This window comes from Amblyomma mixtum, chromosome 3, assembly GCF_055824585.1.
Source record: "Amblyomma mixtum isolate Tamu chromosome 3, ASM5582458v1, whole genome shotgun sequence".
Classification (NCBI taxonomy): Eukaryota; Metazoa; Arthropoda; class Arachnida; order Ixodida; family Ixodidae; genus Amblyomma; species Amblyomma mixtum.
In genome coordinates this window covers 161,915,144-161,937,383 of record NC_143014.1, presented here as the reverse complement: position 1 = coordinate 161,937,383, position 22,240 = coordinate 161,915,144, and the positions used below count along the sequence as shown (strand labels likewise).

General features: G+C 43.9%; 1 protein-coding gene across 7 annotated transcripts in view; it reads left to right on the top strand.

Annotated features, from left to right (window-relative positions):
* vir (VIR_N domain-containing protein) overlaps window positions 1-22,240 on the top strand; it is a 234,002-nt gene that overhangs the window by 25,325 nt on the left and 186,437 nt on the right. For 6 of the 7 annotated variants that reach the window (XM_089581727.1, XM_089581720.1, XM_089581721.1 and 3 more), the window contains exons 6-8: window positions 9,284-9,364; window positions 10,167-10,372; window positions 21,163-21,288. In XM_089581727.1, the coding sequence (XP_089437853.1) occupies window positions 9,284-9,364; window positions 10,167-10,372; window positions 21,163-21,288 (413 nt within the window). The remainder of the gene's footprint in view (window positions 1-9,283; window positions 9,365-10,166; window positions 10,373-21,162; window positions 21,289-22,240) is intronic. The other variant, XM_089581725.1, reaches the window with a different exon arrangement.

Below are 22,240 nucleotides of genomic sequence, written 5' to 3'. Positions count from 1 at the left end.
GCTTTCGCGTTAACCTTTGTCGGACGAGCTCAGCTCATTTGCACTCTCACCGCTGTTGGACGAGCTCGCCTCATTGGTGTGCTTCCAAAGCTGGTCGTCCTTTGTGCCGTCCGTGGCATTTGACAGCCCTGTGACTCTAAAACTCTTTGAGATGGTGTCTGCTGACACCGAACGCTATGCGTGCAGAATCCCAAGTGCACACTTTCTGTAGGGACGCTCGCTTCAGCCGCCCTGTCAGAGTTGTTCCATGGTTGCCCGCAGCCATCCACTTGGTGTAGCACTGCCAAAATTCTGTCTTGAATGGCCGGTTAACACAAACGTCGAGTGGTTGCAGCACACTTGTCAGGCCACCAGGAATTACGGCCAAGTCCATTCAGCAGTCTGCCAGCTGAGTCTCCACTCAGTCTGTTAGGTGCCCTCTAAAGCTGTGGAGCACAAGAAGGGATTTGCGGCGTAGTAGGCCTCCTGGTCCGTTCTGCAATTATGTTTTCAGCCAGTCTACAACCAATTTGTTGGACATCCCCTTTTCTTGATACCCTGGGGGAACTTCTCTCTTGGCTGAGTCTTTCTCTTGAAGACAACGTTGGGTGGATGCTTCCTTCCATCAGCAGTGATGCGAAGCATCACTATGCACCTTTGCCGTTAGGCACCAGTAGTGCGCATGGAGACACTTTTTGCCCCTTTGGCTTCCACCGTGCAATTTTCAGGGGCATCGAACGAGACAGGTGTCTGATCAGCATTGCCTATCTGTGAGAGGTCGTACTCATGCTTGACTGTGCATTGACAAAGTGATTAAACATCATTATTTGGTCCTTGTATTTGGCTGGCAGCTTCTGGCACAGTGTCGTTCGATGGCAGATGCAGAGTTGATGCCGTTTCATAAAACGTTGAAGCCACCCTTGACTGGCTTTGAACTCCGCAGGTCGAGTGTTCATGTGCTGAGCGATAGTGATTGCTTTCATGCGGATCATTTCTGTAGACACAGTGAAACCGTTGCTCCTAGTAGTACGAACATACTTGATGAGGTCCTCTTCAAGTTTTGGGAACTTGCACTGTTTTCCACGGAAAGTGGTCCGGGCTCGGATAGTCTTAACGAGGTCTTGCCTTTGCATACACCAGCAGCGAACACGCTTTTCGTAGACGTCAGACTTGCGCCTGGCCTCCAGTTTACCGTGTTCCTCAGCATATTTCTCCACTTGAAGTTTGAAGCCTGCAGTGTAGGACTGTCTGCGCTTGCCCAATGTTTTTTGTTTGTGTTCAAATGCACGCAGCCTGCCACATGATGGCGCACACAACACAACAGATTCCGCAAGCAGTCCACACACGTCTGATTGAAGCACTATATAAGGACCAAACGGGGCTGGGCAGGGCACCGTGAAAACTGGAAACAGAAAGCCGCAGAAACTTTTTGTTGCGCAACGATGATAATGGATGCAGTGTAGGAAAAACTAACTGGCGCCATCTTGTACCACTTTGTGAGAATAGGCACATTTTTGGCGCATTTTAGTTTGTTTTTTTTTTTTCAATTTTTGTAGCCGAAAGTGGGAGGTGCGGGCTATACACGAGTATATACGGTAATCTTGGTCTGCAGTGAATGTGTAACAGAGTCAGTATTTGTTTAGTGGCTTTATGCTCCATATGAGTGCCACGTTGCACAGCTGAGTGCTAAATGCTACTTCATGTGTGATCCTTCCTGTGTAGCACTTGCGTTCATCATTGCTGGTCAAATTTTAGAGTGACTTCTGAGTTGCTGGTTTTCAAATCTTGCGAAGCTTTTGCTTCATTGAGATGGACCTAGATGGGCAACTCAATAAAAAGTTCTAAGCATGCATTTTTTTGTGACAGGCCGGCACTGCATCAGATTATGATCGAAATTTGTTCAAGTGTCTTAAAAAAAAAGTACTATGCTATGCATTATGGACGTTTTGTCTGGGGAATGCACTGTTTTGGTGGTGTAGTGTCCTGTGCATTAACCTTATAGAGGTATTAATTGAATAAGGCATTCTAATAAATGGGGGAGTTAAAGAGAAAAGAATAAGTTTGGGCATGTTGGTGGTTCGTACTTAAAAAGAAATCAGCACACAAAAAAAGACAGGACGAACGAGAAAACGTGGGTGACCGCTAACTTTAGGATGCTCCTGTATGCACTTCAGGCACGTCCCAAAGTTAGCACTTGTCTGTGTCTTCTTTTGTGTGCTATGATTTCTTGTTGAGTTAGTGTGCGGCCTCCTCTGGTGTAGCTTTTCTGCTCTTGCTTTGACAATTTCTGTCCTGCCTTCGCTATTGCACAGTGTTTTATGTTGTTGATTCCTCTTGCTTTGGTGGAGCAAGTCTGTATTCTTGGTTCAGAGCGCTCTCAGCCTTTTGCTATTTACTGTTGTATTAGTGCTTGCTACACTGTGCTCCTGTAGGCTGCACATTATTCTCACTGATATGTGTATTGTACTGCTGTAGTGTCTTAGCAGGTTGGTGTTAGTATGCCTTGAAGCTGATGGTCTGCTGAAATGTTTTGCTGTGAGGTGTAAATCAGTAGAGGAGCAAAGTTGCTTCCTTGCTGTTATCTGGTTTCGTTTTAGTTTTTTGTGAGAACAGTATTCACGAGGTAAATGAGTACAATTAGCAAATTGAAACAGTGTATTTCACATGTCTTAATGTTTCTGAGTGGATCATTACAGAGCCTTCATGTTATAATGGGTATAGTAGGAAGCAGTTCTTCTAGTCTCAGGTGCTGTACTCTAGGTATGAAGTTTTCTGGGTTCACATAGGCACAGACTGCTGTTAAGATGAACTTGTATTTTCAGAAAAGGTAACAATGCAGCGGTATTCGCGAGGCGTTTGCACAGCTCTGTTGAGGAATGAAAAACTATATAAAACGCTTCCAAGCAATAAATCGCACCCGCACAAGATAGCTTCCGCTCAACTTCACACCAAAGTGCGGGGAAGCTGCCTTGCAGGCACATGTTTTCTTGCTGGTGCAGAAAAGGGAAGGCACCTTTGCACCTGCCTGCACTTAGTGCAAGGATCTGACATGGTAAGATCTTATCATTACCTGTGCGTCATGTGCAGCGCGTTTCCTCTGGCTGATGAAAAGGTGCATAAGTGTGGAATGCACCAGTTCCTTGATACGGGGATGAATTATTTAGGGCGAAATGCTTGGGAAATGGGTTTTTTAGCCCACCTTGAGTAGACAAAAACACCTTGAGCCATGACGCTTTTTGGCCACATATGCCTTTGCACCAAATATCATGAGGATTGGAATTGGACAAAATTATGAATGAATTTCTGGGGAAACCATATTATCCAGGAAGGTATATTGAGCGATTTAACTGAGAATCAAGAGGAATGCATCGACAAGGTTTTTCTGTATACTGGCAGTGATGAATGTGCTTGCCGGCAGGAAAGAACTAGCAATTTCGGAAGTACTGCTCCAAGTTTCTGACCCTTGTCTAGCGCTGCATGCAAACTGGAAGTCAGGCTGCAAATGGGCTGTGCTAATTATATCGGTGCTGCTGCATCTCATGCTGAGGCAGCAGTTGGAATCTGAGCTGTTTGATTAAAATATTTTTCTCTCCCTCTCTCACATCTCATGGCAGTAGTGCGCATTAGCAGTCAAGAGAGATTAGTAATCTTTGAAACAATTTAGGTGCTGCCCAAGCACAAGTTTTTTATGGTTGAAATCATGCTTGCGCATCAAAACTCGCTATGTGCTCTTGATTATGTTTTCATCTTACACTAATGCTCTTTTGCATCAATAAGAGCTAATTCCATGGGAATCTTTGTATTAGAAATATGGTAGAGCTGAAAAAACTAGTGGCCTATGGTAATGCTTCTGGGTGAAAGACTGTTGTTCCTGTTATGTATGAAATATTGAGTTTGCTTGGGTTTAATTTTATTTGTTCGCTTTTACTCAGTGTTGCAGTATATGAGAAGCACAGACTGAAAGCTAAAGTAAGTTTGGTACAGTGGAGTTCGTTTTTACCAAGCACGGCATATTAATAACAAAACTTCAACATTGTTTTAGTAGTTTACTTAGCAAGTTATTCACTGTTCAAGCATAAAATGACAAATATTGGATGCTGAAGACGCACACTTGTGTTATTTTCAGTTGGGAGGTGACCACTGCCCACTGTTGTTAAGGGGGGACACTGGTCTTAGACATATTTTCCTTATTTTTAGTCCAACAATAATGAAACTCTACCACCTTGCTCAGTTTTTTATACTGATTTCAACAATGAAATTACCGTTCTCACAAATTAGTCGGTTCCCAAGATAGTTAATTTTAATTAGTCATTCATTAGTACCTCGGTGCAGAAAAAACTGCTCAATAAAAAATCATTTTTAATCCATGGCTGCGTAGTATGGTGAGCAAAGAGTGCAATAATCAAAGCAGTTTTTCCGTTTTACCCTCAGTAGTAATTTTACAGCACTTGGAATATCAATGTTCAAGGTGTGAATTCAATGCATCGATAAACTTTGCGAAATTATAAATTTTTGAAGTGCGATTGAACAAATCTGCTTTGATTATTGCACACACTGTGCCTTCAGCTTCCCTTAGCAAATAATACAACATCTCTAGCTGTCCTAGATGTTGAGATATCGACATACTAAGACAGCTGGATGTCCAAAATTTTCATGCCATTAAACTGTCTGCTCCTGCATAAATTCAGCCCACATGATGATCTGAATTTAATATTATGGTCAAAATGTTCATTTCTTGAAGGAAGAAATTGATACAGTTGGAAAATAGTAACCGTACATTCCACAAATGTGATTTTTTGAAAATCGTTTTTTTGGTCATTTTTCGGTCTCAAAGACCAGTGTCCCCCCTTAATTATTGCAGCATTGAAAGATGTGTGTGCAACACTGTTGGAAGACTACAAGTGGTTAGGAGCTTGGGCTCTGCCGTTCAGAAAACCTTCTGCTCAATAGTCTCGTAATACATTAATTTGTTGCAGTTTAGGTTATTGTAGTCATAATTGACCATAAATGAAAACTTGCTACATATCAGTGTGCTTAGTGTCATAGCTACCAATGTGCAGACTGCTATAGCTGATGCTAAATGTAGTGTAGGCTGGGCCCCATTCACATTGTGGCCAACTGTTGGTTGACGAAAAGCTGGACTGTTGAATGTTAAAGGTGCACGAAAGAGGAATCTGAACTCGTCTTTTTACCACGGCAAATCGATCTACATGTTCCGAGCATTCTTAGAAACTTCGAATTATTGTCCAGTGTAGCCAATTTCCCTAATTTCAATCGGTTTAAACGTCCCGGCTTCCACCCTTTTTTGAACTTGCCGCAAACGGTAGGAGGAGTCAACTAACGTGTGGAGTGCCTTTCAGGCAGTCGCGTGGCGGCTTCACTTTCGCTTTTGTTTTGCTTTTAGGTTTCCGTGGATAAATAGATTCAGTCAGAGACTACATAGCCGTAAATTAGGCCCACGGAAATAAAAATACACGAAGACTCTTTGCTTTCGCCGATCTTTACGTATCACTCTGCCAATGGCAGAGCGGCAAGCCGCCACTGGACTGGCTGAAAAGTTGGTTGACTCCTCTACCGTCTGTGGCGAGTTCAAAAAAAGGCGGGAGCCGGGACGTTTAATCTGATTTAAATTGTGGAAATCGGCCGCACAGGACAATAATTCGAGGTTTCTAAGAATGCTCGGAACGTGTAGATCGAGTTCCTGCGGTAAAAAGACGAGTTCAGGTTCCTCTTCCTCTTTAGTGCACCTTTAAGTGATACATTAAGCTGCTTTTCTTTAAACTACACTCAGATATTTGTATTTCTCACTGCCCACCTGTTTCTGTTGTACTGTTTAGCTAGACGCATGCTGTTACAAAAAAAAAAAAAAAAGGGAATGTGTACATGTCATTTTTCTTCCTACTGCTTCTGTGCAGACCCATGACATTTTAGTTAATGCTGAGCAAATTGGTGATTGAAAATGATGGCTCAGAAAGGTTTGCTCACATTTAATTATGGCTGTTCATTACTAAGGAACTCTCATCTAGTGCTTGATGGTGTTAGTAACAATTTCGCAATCTCCTAACAGGTAACTGCTGTTTAAGGGCCTAACAATTTTCCAGCTTTATAACATTGGGTGATAAGATGAAAGCTCTTGGTCATACGTGAGTCCATTAGGTGCTGCTTATATGGTTCCTGTCATCTGTACTCCATCATACTGTAGTTTGGCCAACTATAAAAGCTGTAGGCTGGGTGTACCTGTAAGTACTGGAAAATCATAAAAGTGGGAAAATGAGGACAGCAGAACTAAGCAAATTTAAAAAACTGCAGGAACTGGTTTTAACTTCGGTTCCTTTTTTCCGGTTAATCTATTTTTGCCTCAGCTGTGCCAGTTTGTTTCAAGGACAATATGCCAACTAGACTCTGAACAAGATTTACTGAGCCAGTAGGATTGTATTAAGCAGATTAGACTCACGACAACTATCAAGGCATTTCTTCACATACTGGGTCACTTCAATGTTGGGGTCTCGTCCGTTGCCTTGAGTTAACTGTCACTTTTCTAGAACTAGTATTGAGATTTTGTAATAGAGGGAAGCTGACTTTGGTATGGAATTGAAAATACCTGTAGTTCACATTCCTGGTGCTTCACTCTAGATGAACACAATTTATTGGAAGTTCAAAAATGAATATTAGACACATTCATTGCATGCTGTGTTGATCATTATGAGCTGGGTTGTTGGCAAGCATTGCCACTGTTCGCACGTCTTGCATCCGCCGACAATCGTGGAAGCATTGGTATGGGCATTTGTAGCTGTGCTGTATCCTGCAGTGTGTTTGTCTGACTGAAATTGATTGTCACGGCTCATAAAATGCTTTTAGTCAGTAATAATAAAAAGCGGAATGTGAAAATAGGTGATAAAATGGGTAAACACCTACAAGATTTCATAGTTCTGGGAAATTTTCTTTGTGTAACTGTTATGTTGTGTGCAATGCAAGTATATTTCAGTGCTCACATAATACTGTTGTTTATGATTCAGTCTTTTCCTTAACTGTACTTCATTTCCTTAGACTTCATTTGCTTCCTTGTTGTTCTAAAAAAAAAAAAAATTCCTTGAATGTATAGTTGTGGTGTGTTACTTGAGAGTTCTGTTAATGCATGTGTGCTAAGTGGTGGAAAGTTTGTGGTGCCTGCATGAGGAAGACTACAGCAATATGCATGTAGCTTCTTCAAGTTCCAGGCCCACATCCCTGTCACACGGGCACTTTCAAATGGCTATTGAGTTAAGAGCCTTTCAAGATTGTCAACTGTGATCGAATTGGGAGTTGTGCTGCTGTACACGGTGAACTTAATTGCCATCTAGAGATTCCATCATCAAACACCAGTGATTGTGGTGCCATCATCGCCGCCAATAATTTTACAGGCATACAAACAGTCTGGCCACGAGTATAACCTGGGAAGGTTAAAACTAAATTTTTGTTCATTGCAGTAATACTAAGATTACTCTTTAAATGAATTCCTTTGTTTTGGACAAGTTGCAGTAGCATTTGTGCACTTTTGAGGAAGCTGGTGTTGTTCTTGTATCACTGGCAGGAATAGTATTATGCTTGCTGGAGTGTTTTGTGACCGAGCTGGTCTTTTTTTTTTCTTACGAAATAAGCTGCATTAAAGTTTTGTCCTTTTTTTCAGCGGTTATACTGCTCTGATTGTATTCCCCAGTGTGTTGCTGTACGCACTTCGCCTCTGAGCATGCATGCTGCCACCGCTGTAGAATCTCGATAGAGAATCTGCATAAAAGAAATATCCTATACCTTGAGCTTGGCGCATGATAGCCTTAGCTGCTTATGCGCCATTAAACCCAACACAACACAACACAACACAGAATCTCGATAGAGTGCTGTGCTGGTCCGCTCACTCGCTAGACTGTTTCCTCGATAGCGTTTGGAGCTGCCTGTGTAGCACCATTCAGTTGGCTGTCGAATCAGTCGGCTATCAGTTCGAAAGCCTTCGAAATGCCCGTGTGACAGGTGTATAAGTTCTTCATGCTGCACTTGGCATTGAAGATTTGGATATGAGACAACTGGTTCGTATTTTTGGGTAAATGAGTATGAAAACTTGTTGGGAATTCACTTTTAGCTGACAGGTCTTACTGACCTTACATGCTTTTATTCATGTACCGTATTTTCCAGGTCTTAGTCATGTTTTTTGTCTGAATTTTTGTCTATGTGTCTTATACAGTGGTGCAACTTAAATATGGCGAAATATGATTTCCATCGCATGCCATCTTTTTTCCATGCCCAGTAACTATGTTCAAAAAGGTTAATGTGTAAAATAATAAAATATCATGTTACTTTCACTGTGGTGACACGAAGCGCGTGCCGCCACCACGCCCAATCCAGCAGGTCAAGCCGCAATCTCGAAAGTATCGATTTCAGCGTCACATCCATTTGGCATTATTGTTGCTCAACATGACGTAATGATGCCGCCTGCAAGGTGAAAGAGCTATGAAGCAAAACTCAAATTTAATATGTCGTTTAATATGTGCTGAAGAATGTGAACCAGGCAGCAGGGAGGCTATTCGACATGAACGAAGAAATTGTGAGACTTGCGCAGCATACAATAAGCATACAAAAAGCATACAAAAAAGGCAGACCGCAGGAAGAAGGCACGTTAGCCAGAGCTCATAAATTGTTTGCTGATGGCAGCTGCCATAAGTGTGTATTTTCATTGCACTCTCTGACGAAGCGATACTCAATGCGTTTCTGTAGTGCTTATCAAGTGAACAGGTGCGCTTTATACAGCGGTGCAACTTATGACGATTTTTTTCGGAAACACTGCAGTTTGCAGGGTGGTGCGCTTTATACACACATGCAAGTTGTAGACCGGAAAATACGGTAGTTTTTGTTAAGACCACCTGATGCCCTGTACCATGCCCATTTTGTTTTTTTCTTCCTTTCCCGTTTGTCCTTAACAACCCTCAGTAGAAATTTAACAAAGAACAAATGCATTATTGCAAAAACATGTAAATGCACCAAAGGTTTTGCAAGTTTTTATGGAAATGGGACATGAATATTTAATTTGTGGCACCTTTGCATCACTTTTGCTTACTTCTCTCGCCATTTGTTCTTTGTCAAATTTCAAGCTCTTGCGCTTGTAAAAGTTACAGGCAAATATCTGAGCAAACTTAAATGCTGTGGCAGTGGGTTCGCTTTCTTGTTAAGGTTGTGCGAGCCTTTTTTTTTTTTCATCCTGTTTTTGTTTGTTTGTTTTTCCTTTTTGTATTTTTTTCTGCTCTTGTTATGTATGAACCTTCTCCCTCCACTCTAGTGAAGGAAGGCATACCCAAGTCCAAGTGGAAATTGTGCACCATGGTTGCATCCTGGCTGGACAGTGTTAATAACACAGAGGGTGAGGACGTCTCACATTGTCCCAGCAGTAACGTTGCCTCAACGTAACCGCCTCGTGCTATTCTGCTGTCCAGCTCCTCCTTGCCTCAATCTCCTGATCTTATTGTTTGCCCCTTTACCTTTTCTTTCCCCTTCTGCTTTCTGGGTCCTACCTTGCAGCAGCATTGTGGTGGTAGTCTGGAGAAGGGCCCCAGAAGTGGAATTGGCTGTTTGTTATGGATGTTGGTTTTTGAACATTCACCTTTGTCGAGAGGAATTCTGCTTACCTCTTTGCTGCTGGATGCCCTCAGGCTGTCTACAGGATCACCTGCCATACTCCCTTTCTCCTCTTCCTTGCTTCTGCTCAACCCAAAGGTTCCTTGCATTGTGCTTTTCTTTCTTGCTTTTTCTCTCTCTGCTAGTGTAATGTGGTGAGGGTACTTTGGCCCAGTGGTGAAGGAAGGCTGAAAGGCAACTCCACCAGTGTGGCTGCCCAATCTGCCTGTTGCTGTTAATGTGGCAGGGGTAGCTTGTGAAACAACTTTCTTTTGTTTCTTGTGTACATATTTTTGCAGCACATCAGCTTCTTTGGGTTGTGTATGTATAACCCAAAGGAAGAAACCAGTGTACCTTCTTTTTTATTTTGGTGGAATTGAATGAATACTGTTCATAATACAAAAGGCTGTGTGTTCTGCTTTGTCGGCTGTCATTGGTGATGCAGTGTCCTGTGCCTGTGTGGCATCCTAAGTGTGTGTTACATCAGCGTTGGAAAGGTGATGAGAAGAGTGGAAAGGTGATGAGACGGCTGTTGCTATCTCTGGCAGAACCCCCGCAGCGACCCCCTGACTTTGAGCGCGGCTCAGAGTCTTCCATCCCACTGGTGCCACTGGAATGGTCAGCGCCAGGACCAGCTGCAACAGCATCGGGCCTCTCTTCAGATCACCCTGAGGGAGGGCGGCACGCAGTTCCCTATGGCGATCCTCGGGCACCTGGTTATGGGAGCAAGACTTGGGCAGCGCAGAATTCGCAGGTACACTGCTGTGGACAGGATTAATTTTGAACTGTGCTATATGCGAGTTAAGTACAAGCGCAGGCTTCATTGCTGCCGCTAATGCTGGTTTGTGGTGTTACTGATCAGTGCTTGGCCGCCACTGGTGTGTGGGAAGACTCACACTGCACTTCTGATCACCCTCTCTTGACAGCAGTTGCCATGTCTGAGTCAATGACTTTGGTGGGCTAGAGCACCTAGGGATGGCCTCTGCATATGCAGCGAGGACAGCTTCCAGTCATACCTCTCTGGAAAGCATGCTCTGCTTCAACATTGCATGATTGGTAGTTCAATCTCTTCTATTGAAAGAAATGATGGAATGCACCACTGTATCAGCATGGTGCTTCAGTGCTGATCTAATCACCATGGCAGTTGTACTTCAGCAGTCTGTAGCATTTCACATGAGAAAACAGCTGTCGCTTTAATTCACATCATGCAATAATGGTTATGGTGCAGTTTCTTATTAACCACACACTTTTTACGCTTGACATGACGAATGACACTTTCTTAATGCCGCCACTTCCTTGTTTCTGGGGCATGTCTAGCATGTTGGAAAGTACAGTGCCAGCATGTCCCCAGGGCAGAGCATATGCTTGCTCACTACCCAGTGCTGCATGTGTAGCACTTCTGGTGTTTTAACCAATTGTGTGTGGGCACATTTTTTTTACAAATTTTTCTTGGCAGTGTACTCATGAACAATCTCTTCTCTCCTGTTTAGCCAATGGAGACTTTTTATGCTTTGATGGACTATAGTTGAAAGTGATAGGATAGATAAGGAAGAGAAGGGGAGATTGGAAGAAGGCACGGAAGAACAGAGAGAAAAGTTTTAGGGCCTGTTTAATGGCGAACATAGTGAGCTACTTAAGCAAGACATAGCGAGACTGTAGACAGGCTACTTATTTGGCGGCTTGGATCCAAGAAATGGTCATAATGCAAGGCACTGGCTGCACTACCAGCATATTTTCTTCTTTGTTTTATTAGTAAGAAACATTGTAAAAGCTGCCAAAGTCGAAATTATTTATGTAAAGTGTGTGCATTTCATTGCAGTGCATAAGAGAGACATTTTTTTGTTTGAAGGTTCACCATTCACTCATGCAGCATAATTATTTATTCAGTTTTTTTTGTAGAAACTACGTACAAATGCTTGTAAGGGTCGCGGTAGATTCGAGGGCCAATTTTCGGAGTGCGGCCGACATATGCAATGTGTGAAAAAGAACTTTTTTCTTTCAAGTAAAAACAACAATCAGGGAATGAGTGGCATACAGTTTGTTATTTCTTTATTTTTTCCATGCTCAATCATCGTAACTCGCAGAGTGTTCCCACTCTGAGCTGGTGCTGTGCTTCAGTGCATGCTCATCATACAAGAAGTCGTCCTTAGTGCTGTCCGAGCTATCAGATATCCTGATCACCTTGAAACTATGGGATGCTATGTTCGTAGACATGGAGTTCCATGTGGACAATATCCAGCCAAGCACAGTCCTGAGCAGTGCCCTCTTGCATGGCTTGCCTCCAAAAGCATGCCTTTTGCAGCTTGCGTTCCTCAAGGCATCCTTTTGGTTGCACCATCGTTGAATGCATTTCTTGTCCACGTTAAATTTTCTGCCTGCCGTATGCTTGCTGTATCCAAGAGCAAACTCTACGACTTTCAATTTAAAGTCAGCCATGTAGCTATTAAGATGCTTGCCCATCATGCCAAAATTCCAGCACTTGGCTGCAGATCAAAAAAAAAAAAAAGAACAGCATATGAAAGCCACTATGCACATGCGGTTGACAGCCACAAAATTCTGGAGCTGGTGATACTGACTTGGCTGTGAAAGCTCCTGTACCTCCCTTTAGCCACACGTAATAGACGTTAGCGCCAGTTCCTTCTTCATTTACCTTTCATAGCAGGTGGGGTGGGGGGCAATAACGCCATGTTATCCTCCGTGACAACGGGCGACCGAAACATGTGGGTGCAGGGGTGTGTTCACATGGCATCTGCTTCACGCGTGAACTGACCCAAAGTTGGGCCGGCTAGGAGAGGTGGACAGATGTATCGTTGTCCACCTGCTGTGTGCGCGGCTGCTTGCCACGTTTTTGTTGCGTTTTTGTACACCCTTTCTTTGCTGTTGTGGCATGTTGAAGTTAAAATTGGTCGCGCTGTTGCTCAGCAAAGTAACGGCAGCACTAGGCCGATGTAGGGAGAAGAGAACATATTTTGCATGTTTTTATTGACACATCCTTTCTGTTACTTTCAGTCAAAAACAGGGATTACTTCTCGAAATCCAATATATGTCTATGTTACAGCATTCCGTAAAATACAGATAATGTGTGCCGATGCACCAGAGGGGTTAAGTTCATCTAAAAAAATGCAGCTGACATTTTCGGTACATCATTTCGTGCATAATTCACGCAATACATGTACAGTCGAACCCGGATATATCGAACCCGCATATTTCGAATTATTGGCTATATCGAACACACAGATTACCCCCTTGAAAATACTATGCAAAAGTATAGGACAGTTGCGTTGTATATCGAATTCCATTTTCGCCGGACATTGGATATATCGAACGCCGCGCCGCGCCCCTGGAAGGTGCGCTTTCCCCAAAGACATTCCTGTCCGGTCCTCAGCCGCCTCAGCGGAGAACATTTCCGCAGTCAGTAGGGGCAGGCCCCCCCCCCCCCCCCCCCCCCCCTTTTTTTTTTGTTCCCCGTTTTTGCGCCCCACCGGCGCGAGCTTTCCCGCTCCTCCTCTCCACCTGTACCGCCGGCGTGTGCTCCGTCAAGGTCATTGGAGATCAGCGAAGAGAGAGCGCCGCATGGAGACGCGCGGCGACTACGCTTCTTGGGGAAAGAGAGAGAGAAAAAACGGTCGCTCGTGGGCACATCGTGGGTCTGGGGAAAAAAGAGAGCTCAGAAAAAAAAAAACGAAGCCCAGAGCGCCGATCTTTCTCCCTGCTCTTTCTTTTCCCTCTGTCGTTCCTTCGCAGCCGGGTTGACTGCCGCTCGCATAGGCTTCGCTCTTATCGCTCCATCTGCGCCTCGCGTGTTTTTTTTGTGTGTGCCTGTGTTTCAACGCGCGACGTGTAGCAGGCCCCAGTAGCCAACTGTTTTGGCAAGGCAGGCCTTGAAGTGGCCGGAGATGAATGTCCGGAAGATTTAGATGACGATGAGTGCTTGGACGACGCGTTTCGCGACTTGTCCAATTTTCTCGGCGCCGTTCCGTCCGAAGTGACTGTTGAGGACTTTAACGCTGACAGCGAAGTTCAAGCGGTAGCTGGCGTTCAAGACGCCGACTCCAGCGACGACGAGGGCAACTGTGTTGTCGAAGAAACGCGTCCGTGCGCAGCCACTGAACTGGCGTCAGCGTTAGCCTGATTCGGCGCTGTTGCGGCGAAATGGAAGGCACTGTGCTCTCGCACCTGGACAGTCTCGAGAAGATCGAGGCCAGTGTTTTGAACTTCGTTTCCCAGGGGAAAAAGCAGCCCAAAATTAGTGATTTTTTTTTTCCGCGAAATAAAGCGCTTTCACATTGCGCGCCCATACTATGTGATTCGCGGCTGTTCCAAACGGTAAGCCACAATTTGTTATGATCGGGAGTGCAGTTTTAGCCTATATCTGTATATCGAATTTTCGCTATATCGAACTATTTTCCGATCCCCTTCGAATTCGATATATCCGGGTTCGACTGTACGATCATTCCGTGTATACTGAGCTCACACAATACAGAACGATCATTTCGTGCACAATGAGTGCATGGAATTTAATGCATGCATGATGCAACTTACAGTTGTAGATAATTGCAAAGTATTGTTTACTATTTATTTATTTATTTATTTAGTACATACTGCAGACCCTTTTCAGGGTCCAAGCAGGACAGGCATATATTGTTGAAACTCAAAAGACACAGAACACAATGAGTGTTCATGAGTGTTCATGTAGTTTTCATGTAAACACATGAAAACTAACCGCTACTGTTAATCCTCAATATAACGAAGTCGGTAAAATGGGCAGTTTACTTTGTAATACAGAAATTTTGCTAGATCGAAATTCGTCCCATAGCATGCTAAAAATCTGCCAAAATGCGCTGTGGGTAACTCACAGGAAAAGCCTTTATTTGCTGTTAAAATGGTCCCTTACTTCTGCCCTTTCTTGCCAGCAGCAGCTTCGTTTCACACGTCTTGCTTACGTTGCGAGCTCGTGAGCCGCCTTATTACATCTTTCTTTCTTTATTGCGCCAAATATTTAAAAAAATGTACAGAAATCCGGCCTGCCAAAGCCTCATAGGGCTTGAGCGGCAGAGCCCGACAGGCAGCGGAACTGCGCAGACATACACACAGGCAAAAAAAAAAACACATTCAAAATAACGGACATCAAATTAGTATGACGGTGAGAACAAAATAGACACAAGACTCATGTTACATGAAGGAAAAAAAAAAATCCTCATCAGATTAAATCGCAAGGAAGAAAAACCAAAGTGGCATGACGATACCTCAGATCAGTGCAATAAATACAGCAGTAACCAATGACATACAAGATTTACTTGACAGGTGGTAAAGCACATGCATGATGTCGTAAACCCTCTAATTAATGTATCGCAGCATCTTTTTTATTTTGTATTTAGTTTTTGCCCGGCGAACACTTGGAGGTAACCTGTTAAAGTGAAAGGGAACGTAATAATCTCTTAAACGCCTTCCATATCTTGTAGACCGTCGGGGAATACAAAAAGGTTCCTTCGGTCGAAGAGACCGTGTGGGAACATACGGAATCTTATAGTCACTAAGCCAAAAATGTTTCAGGACGATCGTTTCCATCAAAAGGCGATCAAAATCAGGTAGAGAAAATACCTTAAAGAGATCATAATTGGAGGGAAGGCCTAAATCATAGCCGATATTTTTTAATAAAGATCGTAGGAGAGAATTAATCCTGCACTTCCAGCGAACTGCACAGTGACCATAAATCGTTATGCCATAGCGCAGTATGCTATAACCAAGGGCGTTTACGATAACTTTGCGTATTGAAAGCGGCATGTAGTACCTGATGTTGTAAAGCACACAGGAGACGGTTCGGAGCTTTTTACAAACGTGGGACAAGTGATCATTCCATGAAAGAGCACTGTCAAAGTATAATCCTAGGTATTTCACTGTATTTGTATAGCTCAAGGGTAGACATTGACATTGGGAACAATCAGATCCGTGCAAGAAAAGGTGATGGTTTAAATCTACCTTCTTCATCGGGCTGTGAAAGCATATAAGCTGAGTCTTAGAGCTGTTAACTTTAATTAGGTTGTTTGAGAACCAGTCCATAGAAATTATTGCTGCAGCTTGAAGAGAAGAAATTGAGTCAGAGTAGTTCGGTGACTGGGTTACAAGTACAGTATCGTCAGCGTACTGGTACAGGCCTACAGGAACAAAGTTTGAAAGGTCATTCACGTAGACGTTGAATAACAGGGGACTAATTATAGAACCTTGCGGGACGCCAGCTTTAATTAACAAAGAAGCGCTCTTTGCCCGGCCAATGGAGATATATTGCGTTCTCTGCAGTAAAAAATTTTCCAAAAGCGAAAGAAACGCTCCACGGAAGCCTAACTTGGACAGTTTACACAATAACACACTGTGACACACGCTGTCAAAAGCCTTGCTGACATCCAGAAACAGTGCACACACCACTTGGTTACGTTCAAAAGATGGATTTAACATGTCAGAAAAATCCTCCAAAAGCATTTCCGTCCCTTTACCTTGTACAAAACCATATTGACACGGTGACAGGATTTTGTGCTTATCTAAAATACTTGTCATTGTAAACAGCAGATGTTTTTCTAATATTTGAGTCAAAACAGGGCAAGACTGAAATAGGACGATAATTCTCATACCTATTACGTGCACCACCTTTGTGAATTGGGGTAACTATAGCCGCTTTCATGTTCACCGGGATCATGCCGCTTGAGATAATGCTGTTGAACAGCGACAGCAACACGCCTTTAAGTATGTCGAACAAGGTTCGCAAATCATCAACTGAAATGCCATCTATTCCCACAGATCTATTGCGTTTAAGACCAAAAATAATTGAACAGAGGTCATCCTCACTTAGCAAAGGTAGGTGTGCAGATTCAACTGTGCTGTTCTTCAGAGTACAAAATAAGGGATTCTGTTGCGCACTGCCCGAAACTTGCGAGAAGAACCTGTTGAATTCATTAGCTATTTTTTCTTCATCAGTGCCGAAATACGACACAAAATCTTTGCCATCATTGCCACGCCTTTTGACACCTCGTAGATTGTTAATCAAAGACCACGTTTTTCTAGTATCAGAGCCTGCATTCTTGAACTTGTTACGAAAATGTACTCTTTTAGCCTGACGAATCATTGCGTTTACTTTATTTCCTGCAACCTTAAACTTGGACCGTAGCAGGATAGATGCAGGTGCCCTTTTTGACTGGGCCCAGAGCAAATCTTTTTCTTTTATAGCTGATAGTATATTTAAGGTCATCCATGAGTTTTCTTTATTGCGCTGCCTGATTTCAACCACGCGAGTAGCCGCTTTCTTAAACTCTTGTAATAGCTCAACAAGCTTATCATAAATGTCTTTCGGGGGCACGTTTTCCAAGAACACTTCCCAATCGTATTCCGATGCCAGTCGGTAAAAGATTTTGGGATCGCAGATGGAAATTTCTTTTTTACCGCTATCTGCTCTTGGAGGGTTCGATTTCCGGGCTAAAGAACAACAGACAAAGTAGTGGTCTGACAGCTTTGCTTCGACGATAGCAGATTGTAGGGCACAGTTTGGAGCTCTTATATTTATGTGGTCGATGCAAGAGACATCTATAGCGCCTATCACCTTGTGGTTGACTGGAACGACGCACTCAATTTTTAGTTTTTGTTTTGCTGTCATCATCCTCCTGTAAGTGCCCTGAGCACACTGCCGACACGACAACGCGTTCCGCCACTGCCACCGTTGTGACCTTGCGGCAGGCCACGAAGTCTTCCTCCCCTCCACTGCCTTCTCCTTATTCTCGCTGAGAGCGAGAAGTGTCCTCCAATCACAAACCAAAGAAATGAAAAAGGCCCACCCAACTCCTCGTGTTTTCCACCGTAAGCTTGAGTGTGTGTTTTTTGCACATACGCGCATCGTCTGAGTGAGAAGCGTGTAACGGCCTTCACAGCTGACCGGTATGTTAATGGCACTCACTTTTCCAGTTCTTTTACCAAGCTTTGGGCATCTGTAAATGCGAAAAACGCGGCGCCTTGCCTTTGAGCAGAAGGTAGCTTGCCACATTCAGCACTGGTTTTGGGCGACAAAGCGAGAGCCGGGGGCTAGCCTGGCAGGCTGCCAAGGCTGCACAGACGCTCGTGCAAACCGCGCCTGTACTACTCGAGATGGCACGGCCAGCAATGCACTCACCACTATGATCGGCATCGTATTTGCGTCCGCCTATGCTCTCTGTATGTGAAAGCTGGGTGGTGACCATGTTATGTACACGCTTTGATGTGTGCATCGGCATACGCTGCGCTAAACCACTCGTGCCTGCAATACAACTTTTCCTTGGGTTCATTACATTGAAAATGCGGCAAAATCTACTCCGTTACAGTGAAACTAAAAATACATGGTGTTCTATGGACGTAAAGTTATGAAAACTTGAATACTTCATTACATCGAGGATTTCGTTATATTGAAATTCGTTACGTCAGGGTTGAACTGTATCGTGCGATCGCCTTCACTGTCTGTGCTAATGTATGTGACAGCAATAGAATTCAGTTAGCACACAGTTGCATAATCAGTTCCTATGATGTGCCGACTCTTCTGTGGACCAAGCACGATGACTGCTTCATCAACAGCAGTGACAGAATCGTAGTTGTGATCCACGGTGCTGAAATGGATGGTGGCACCCGAGAAAGCGTACGTAGGTAGCTGTGCCCTCCATATCCTTATGGGTCTTGCTGCACTCTTTGCAATTTCAAAGGACATGAGAACCAAACACCACTGTAGCTGTCACTGCACTGGTATCAGTAACACATGAAAGAATGCGATGCCAAAGTGACTGTGACCGGTGCTTCAAAGCAGGCGATAGCACTCGAGATAATGTGACTTACAGAATTGACGAGATACACAAAGGATGCACGATGGTTATAGTGACCGTATTGGTCAGGAATTTAAAAGGGATAGAGAGAGATCTTTCCCCCTTTCAGAACCTTCTTGTGCAGCTTGTTCTTTATTGCAGACACTATTGCCAATTCCTCCTTCAGTTACGTTCATAGCGGGTGGGGGCGCAATGACAGCAGCAGCAGAGGTTCCTCGAAATAGCTGGGACAGAAGTGGCTTATGCTTTGCTTCCCTTGGTACTGATGCTGATATGGATAGCGGGAATTTGCAGAGGAAAAAAAAAAAATCGTTGATGATGATGATGATCATCAGCGCCATCGCACACCATCTGTAGGCGGCTCCCGAAAGCTCCTCTGCACGTGCATTCCAAAGGCTATTCCTGCGTGTGTCATGGAATTGTTGGGTGTGGCCCTTACAAGGATTTTTTTCAGAGCGCAGCTCTTTGGCACCCGTTTCGCAGCGTCGCCATTGTCCGTTGTAACCAGCAGTGGACACCTTAGTCGTGCTTTAAGCTGCAAATCCAATGGAGCGGAAGCTTGGAAAGCAAAGGAAAGATGCATAACTGCCCTCTTGGAACAGTGGACACCTCATTCGTGCTTTAAGCTATGTGGCGGTAGTGACAGATGTGCGCTGCATGCGTTGGCATTGACAACTTTGTGCCATTTTAAGGAAAGGAAGTGCACATAACTGGCCCCCTGGGTCAGTGGACGCCTGAATCGCGCTTATAGGTACGTGTGGTGATCAGAGAGAGATGTGGGCTGCAGGCATTGACAACATTGTACCAGAAACGCGGCGCTGAAGCCATAGACCGTCAGTGTTCATTGTGTTCATTGGCGTTGGCGTTGACAACGTTTTACACTCCGATCATTTTAAGGAAAGGAAGTGCACATAGCTGGCTCCCTAGGTCAGCGGACGCCTGAATCACGCTTATAGGTACATGGGGTGACGAGAGAGAGGTGTGGGCTGCAGGCATTGACAACGTTGTGCCAGAAACGCGGCGCTGAAGCCATAGGCTGTCGGCGTGCTTTGTGTTCATTGGCGTTGGCGTTGAGAACGGTTTACACTCCAATCATTTTAAGGAAAGGAAGTGCGCATAGCTGGCTCCCTGGGTCAGTGGATGCCTGAATCGCGCTTGTAGGTGCGTGATGAGAGAGAGATGTGGGCTGCATGCGTAAGCACTGACAACGATGAGTGAACTCTCGCGATCAACCATTAACTGCCACCTGCCAGGGTGGCTGGGTGCGTGGGGACTTTAATACACATATAGAGACAAAGAGGAATTTCTTACCACTCATGCGGGAGAACATCCCGTTCCTCTCTCTCGTAACGCCTCCCTTGGCTGTGACAACCTCGTGAAATACTTGCTTAGGTCTCGTCTTTGAGTAGCAGGTATTGGCGCAGCAAGTCGAGCATATATACATCTATTTCTCTGACGACAAAGCTTCCTTTATGACAATCAAGAACTGTTAGTGGAGTTCAGGAGCGTAAATTGCTGGGCTAGTTGGTTCATAATGTTGTCAGGGAGTGTTAGTGGAGTGTTTCTTTAAGAAGAAAAATGTGTAAAAAATAACAAGTTGTCTGTAATTGTACATACATGTCTTGCTCAATTCCTTGCCTCAATCTATCGAAAAGCTGTAACAGCTGACCAGCTGCGCTCAAATTTTGCATTAGGAAGTAACGTAATCGTTGGTAATTTTTTTTAAGTACTTACTTTGCAGGAAAACAACATGTGACCCGTACACTGGTGCGGCTTTTACACATGTTTATATGGTAGTAATTTTCTTGACAGCCATACCTGCTGGGAGCAGTGCAGAAAGTGATTAACTATGAGGAAACATCAACTCAAAGTTTTGTGGCCATTTGATGGTGAAATGTATGTTACGCTCGATTGACTGCCTTCACTGACGTTACGTTAGTCTGTAGCATTTGTATTTGTGTCTACACAACAATCTGTTTGACCAGTGTTAGTGCATGTTTTGTGTGGAGCCTGTTATGCAACCTCTGCATCTGCTTAAGGGGGGACACTGGTCTTGAAAAGAAAATTTTATTAATCTAGATATAGTTATGAAATTTTCAGGCCACATGTATTTTTGTGTGCTGATTCTAGATGTGTCATTTAATTTCATGTAAAACAATTCCTTGAGCACTTATGCACTTTTTATGCTAGTATTTTGTGGAGAGTTTTGAAGAAAATTTGCTGCGGGAAACTCGCTGAAATGTATGCCATTGGGTTCTCTTGACACCAAGGAATACAATAAGGGTGAAATTATTATCCTGGCTCTCATAGAACTTGAGTAATAGGGTACTGAAGCTGCCACTTCACACACAGGAATACACATTTTCCTTCTCATTTCTGAAGCGAAAACTTCAAAATTCTATAACTTAAGTTCTATGATAGGCAGGAAGACAATTTCACCCTTATTGTATTCCTTGGTGTCAAGAGAACATAATGGCATACATTTCAGCGAGTTTCCCGCAGCAAATTTTCTTCAGAACTCTCCGCAAAATACTAGCATAAAGAGTGCATAAGTGCTCAAGGAATTGTTTTACATGAAATTAAATGACATATTTAGAATCAGCACACAAAAATACATATTCGCTGAAGATTTCATAACTGTTACTTCATTAATAAAAATTTTTTTTTCAAGACCAGTGTCCCCCCTTAAGGTTTCTTTGTGGCCCTTTCTCCGCAGGAAGCTTCTCAGAAATCGTGGGAAGGCAGTGGGAGCAGTCATTCACAACAAAAAGCATCCCAGTCGCTGCAGCAGTCAAAGGGCAGCCAGCAAACATCACGCTTCCTTTCTCCCCCAGACTCGAAGGTAAGAAAAGTACTTGAAGGGTGTAACGTTATCATACCATTCATCCACATGCTTATCTGGGCCCTCATTCTGGAATTGCCCACTAAGCGGGCATGTCCAAATGTGGATGGGTTATACTGGGCGTCTTCTTGCTCCAAAAACTGGCAGAAGCTGCTGCCACCATCTTGGATTTGTTAGTTGCATAGAAGCCCCCATCGCTTATTAATCAAACCTCCAGTTTCTGCTTTCAGACGCTTTAATACAAATGGCAAGTATTTATAGCACAAGTTTTGTGGCACATTTGTAACAGAAACATGCTGGAGAAAAAATTTTCATCTCTTACATGAGGGGTCTCTTAAAAGAAATGTTCCTTTTCATTACTTATCTGCCCCTATTTTGATGTTGCTAGTCAGAGACAAAAAGTTTCAGGAAAGAATGCTGTAGCCTGTTGCACAAGTTTATTAGGTGTGGAAAGGGGTGTAATGACCTCAAAAAAACCAGGCACTGAGCCGCATTTTGCCCATCGGCGGTCGTTCTACAGCCAGTCAGCAGTGCTTGCTGAGCAAAAGCACTGCCACTACTGCCTCGACACATCTTCATCGTTACAATTGCCCTCGGTGAGGCAAGGAGCCATCCTGGTGACTCAAGGTGTAGTGCACATCACGGGGTCACAATAATGCTTCAGGTGACTGATGTTAACCATTTCACGGTCACGGTGGCGGAGATCAGAGGAGGGTGTCAATGATTCAGTGACAGAGTTCACAGGGGAAGCTTGAGACGCAAGATGGTAAGGTCCGTGTTGTTTGGCGAGGAGTTTGGATGACAGGCTGCAGTAGTGCCAGAAGGAATCTAGAGCCAAGTAAGTGAGCTGGTAGGTAGGGTTACATGGGTTCGATAAGAATCTCGGCACTCTTTCTGTCGATTCTGATCATCGGACGTGAGAGAATGGGCAAGCTGGCGGCATTCTTCGGCA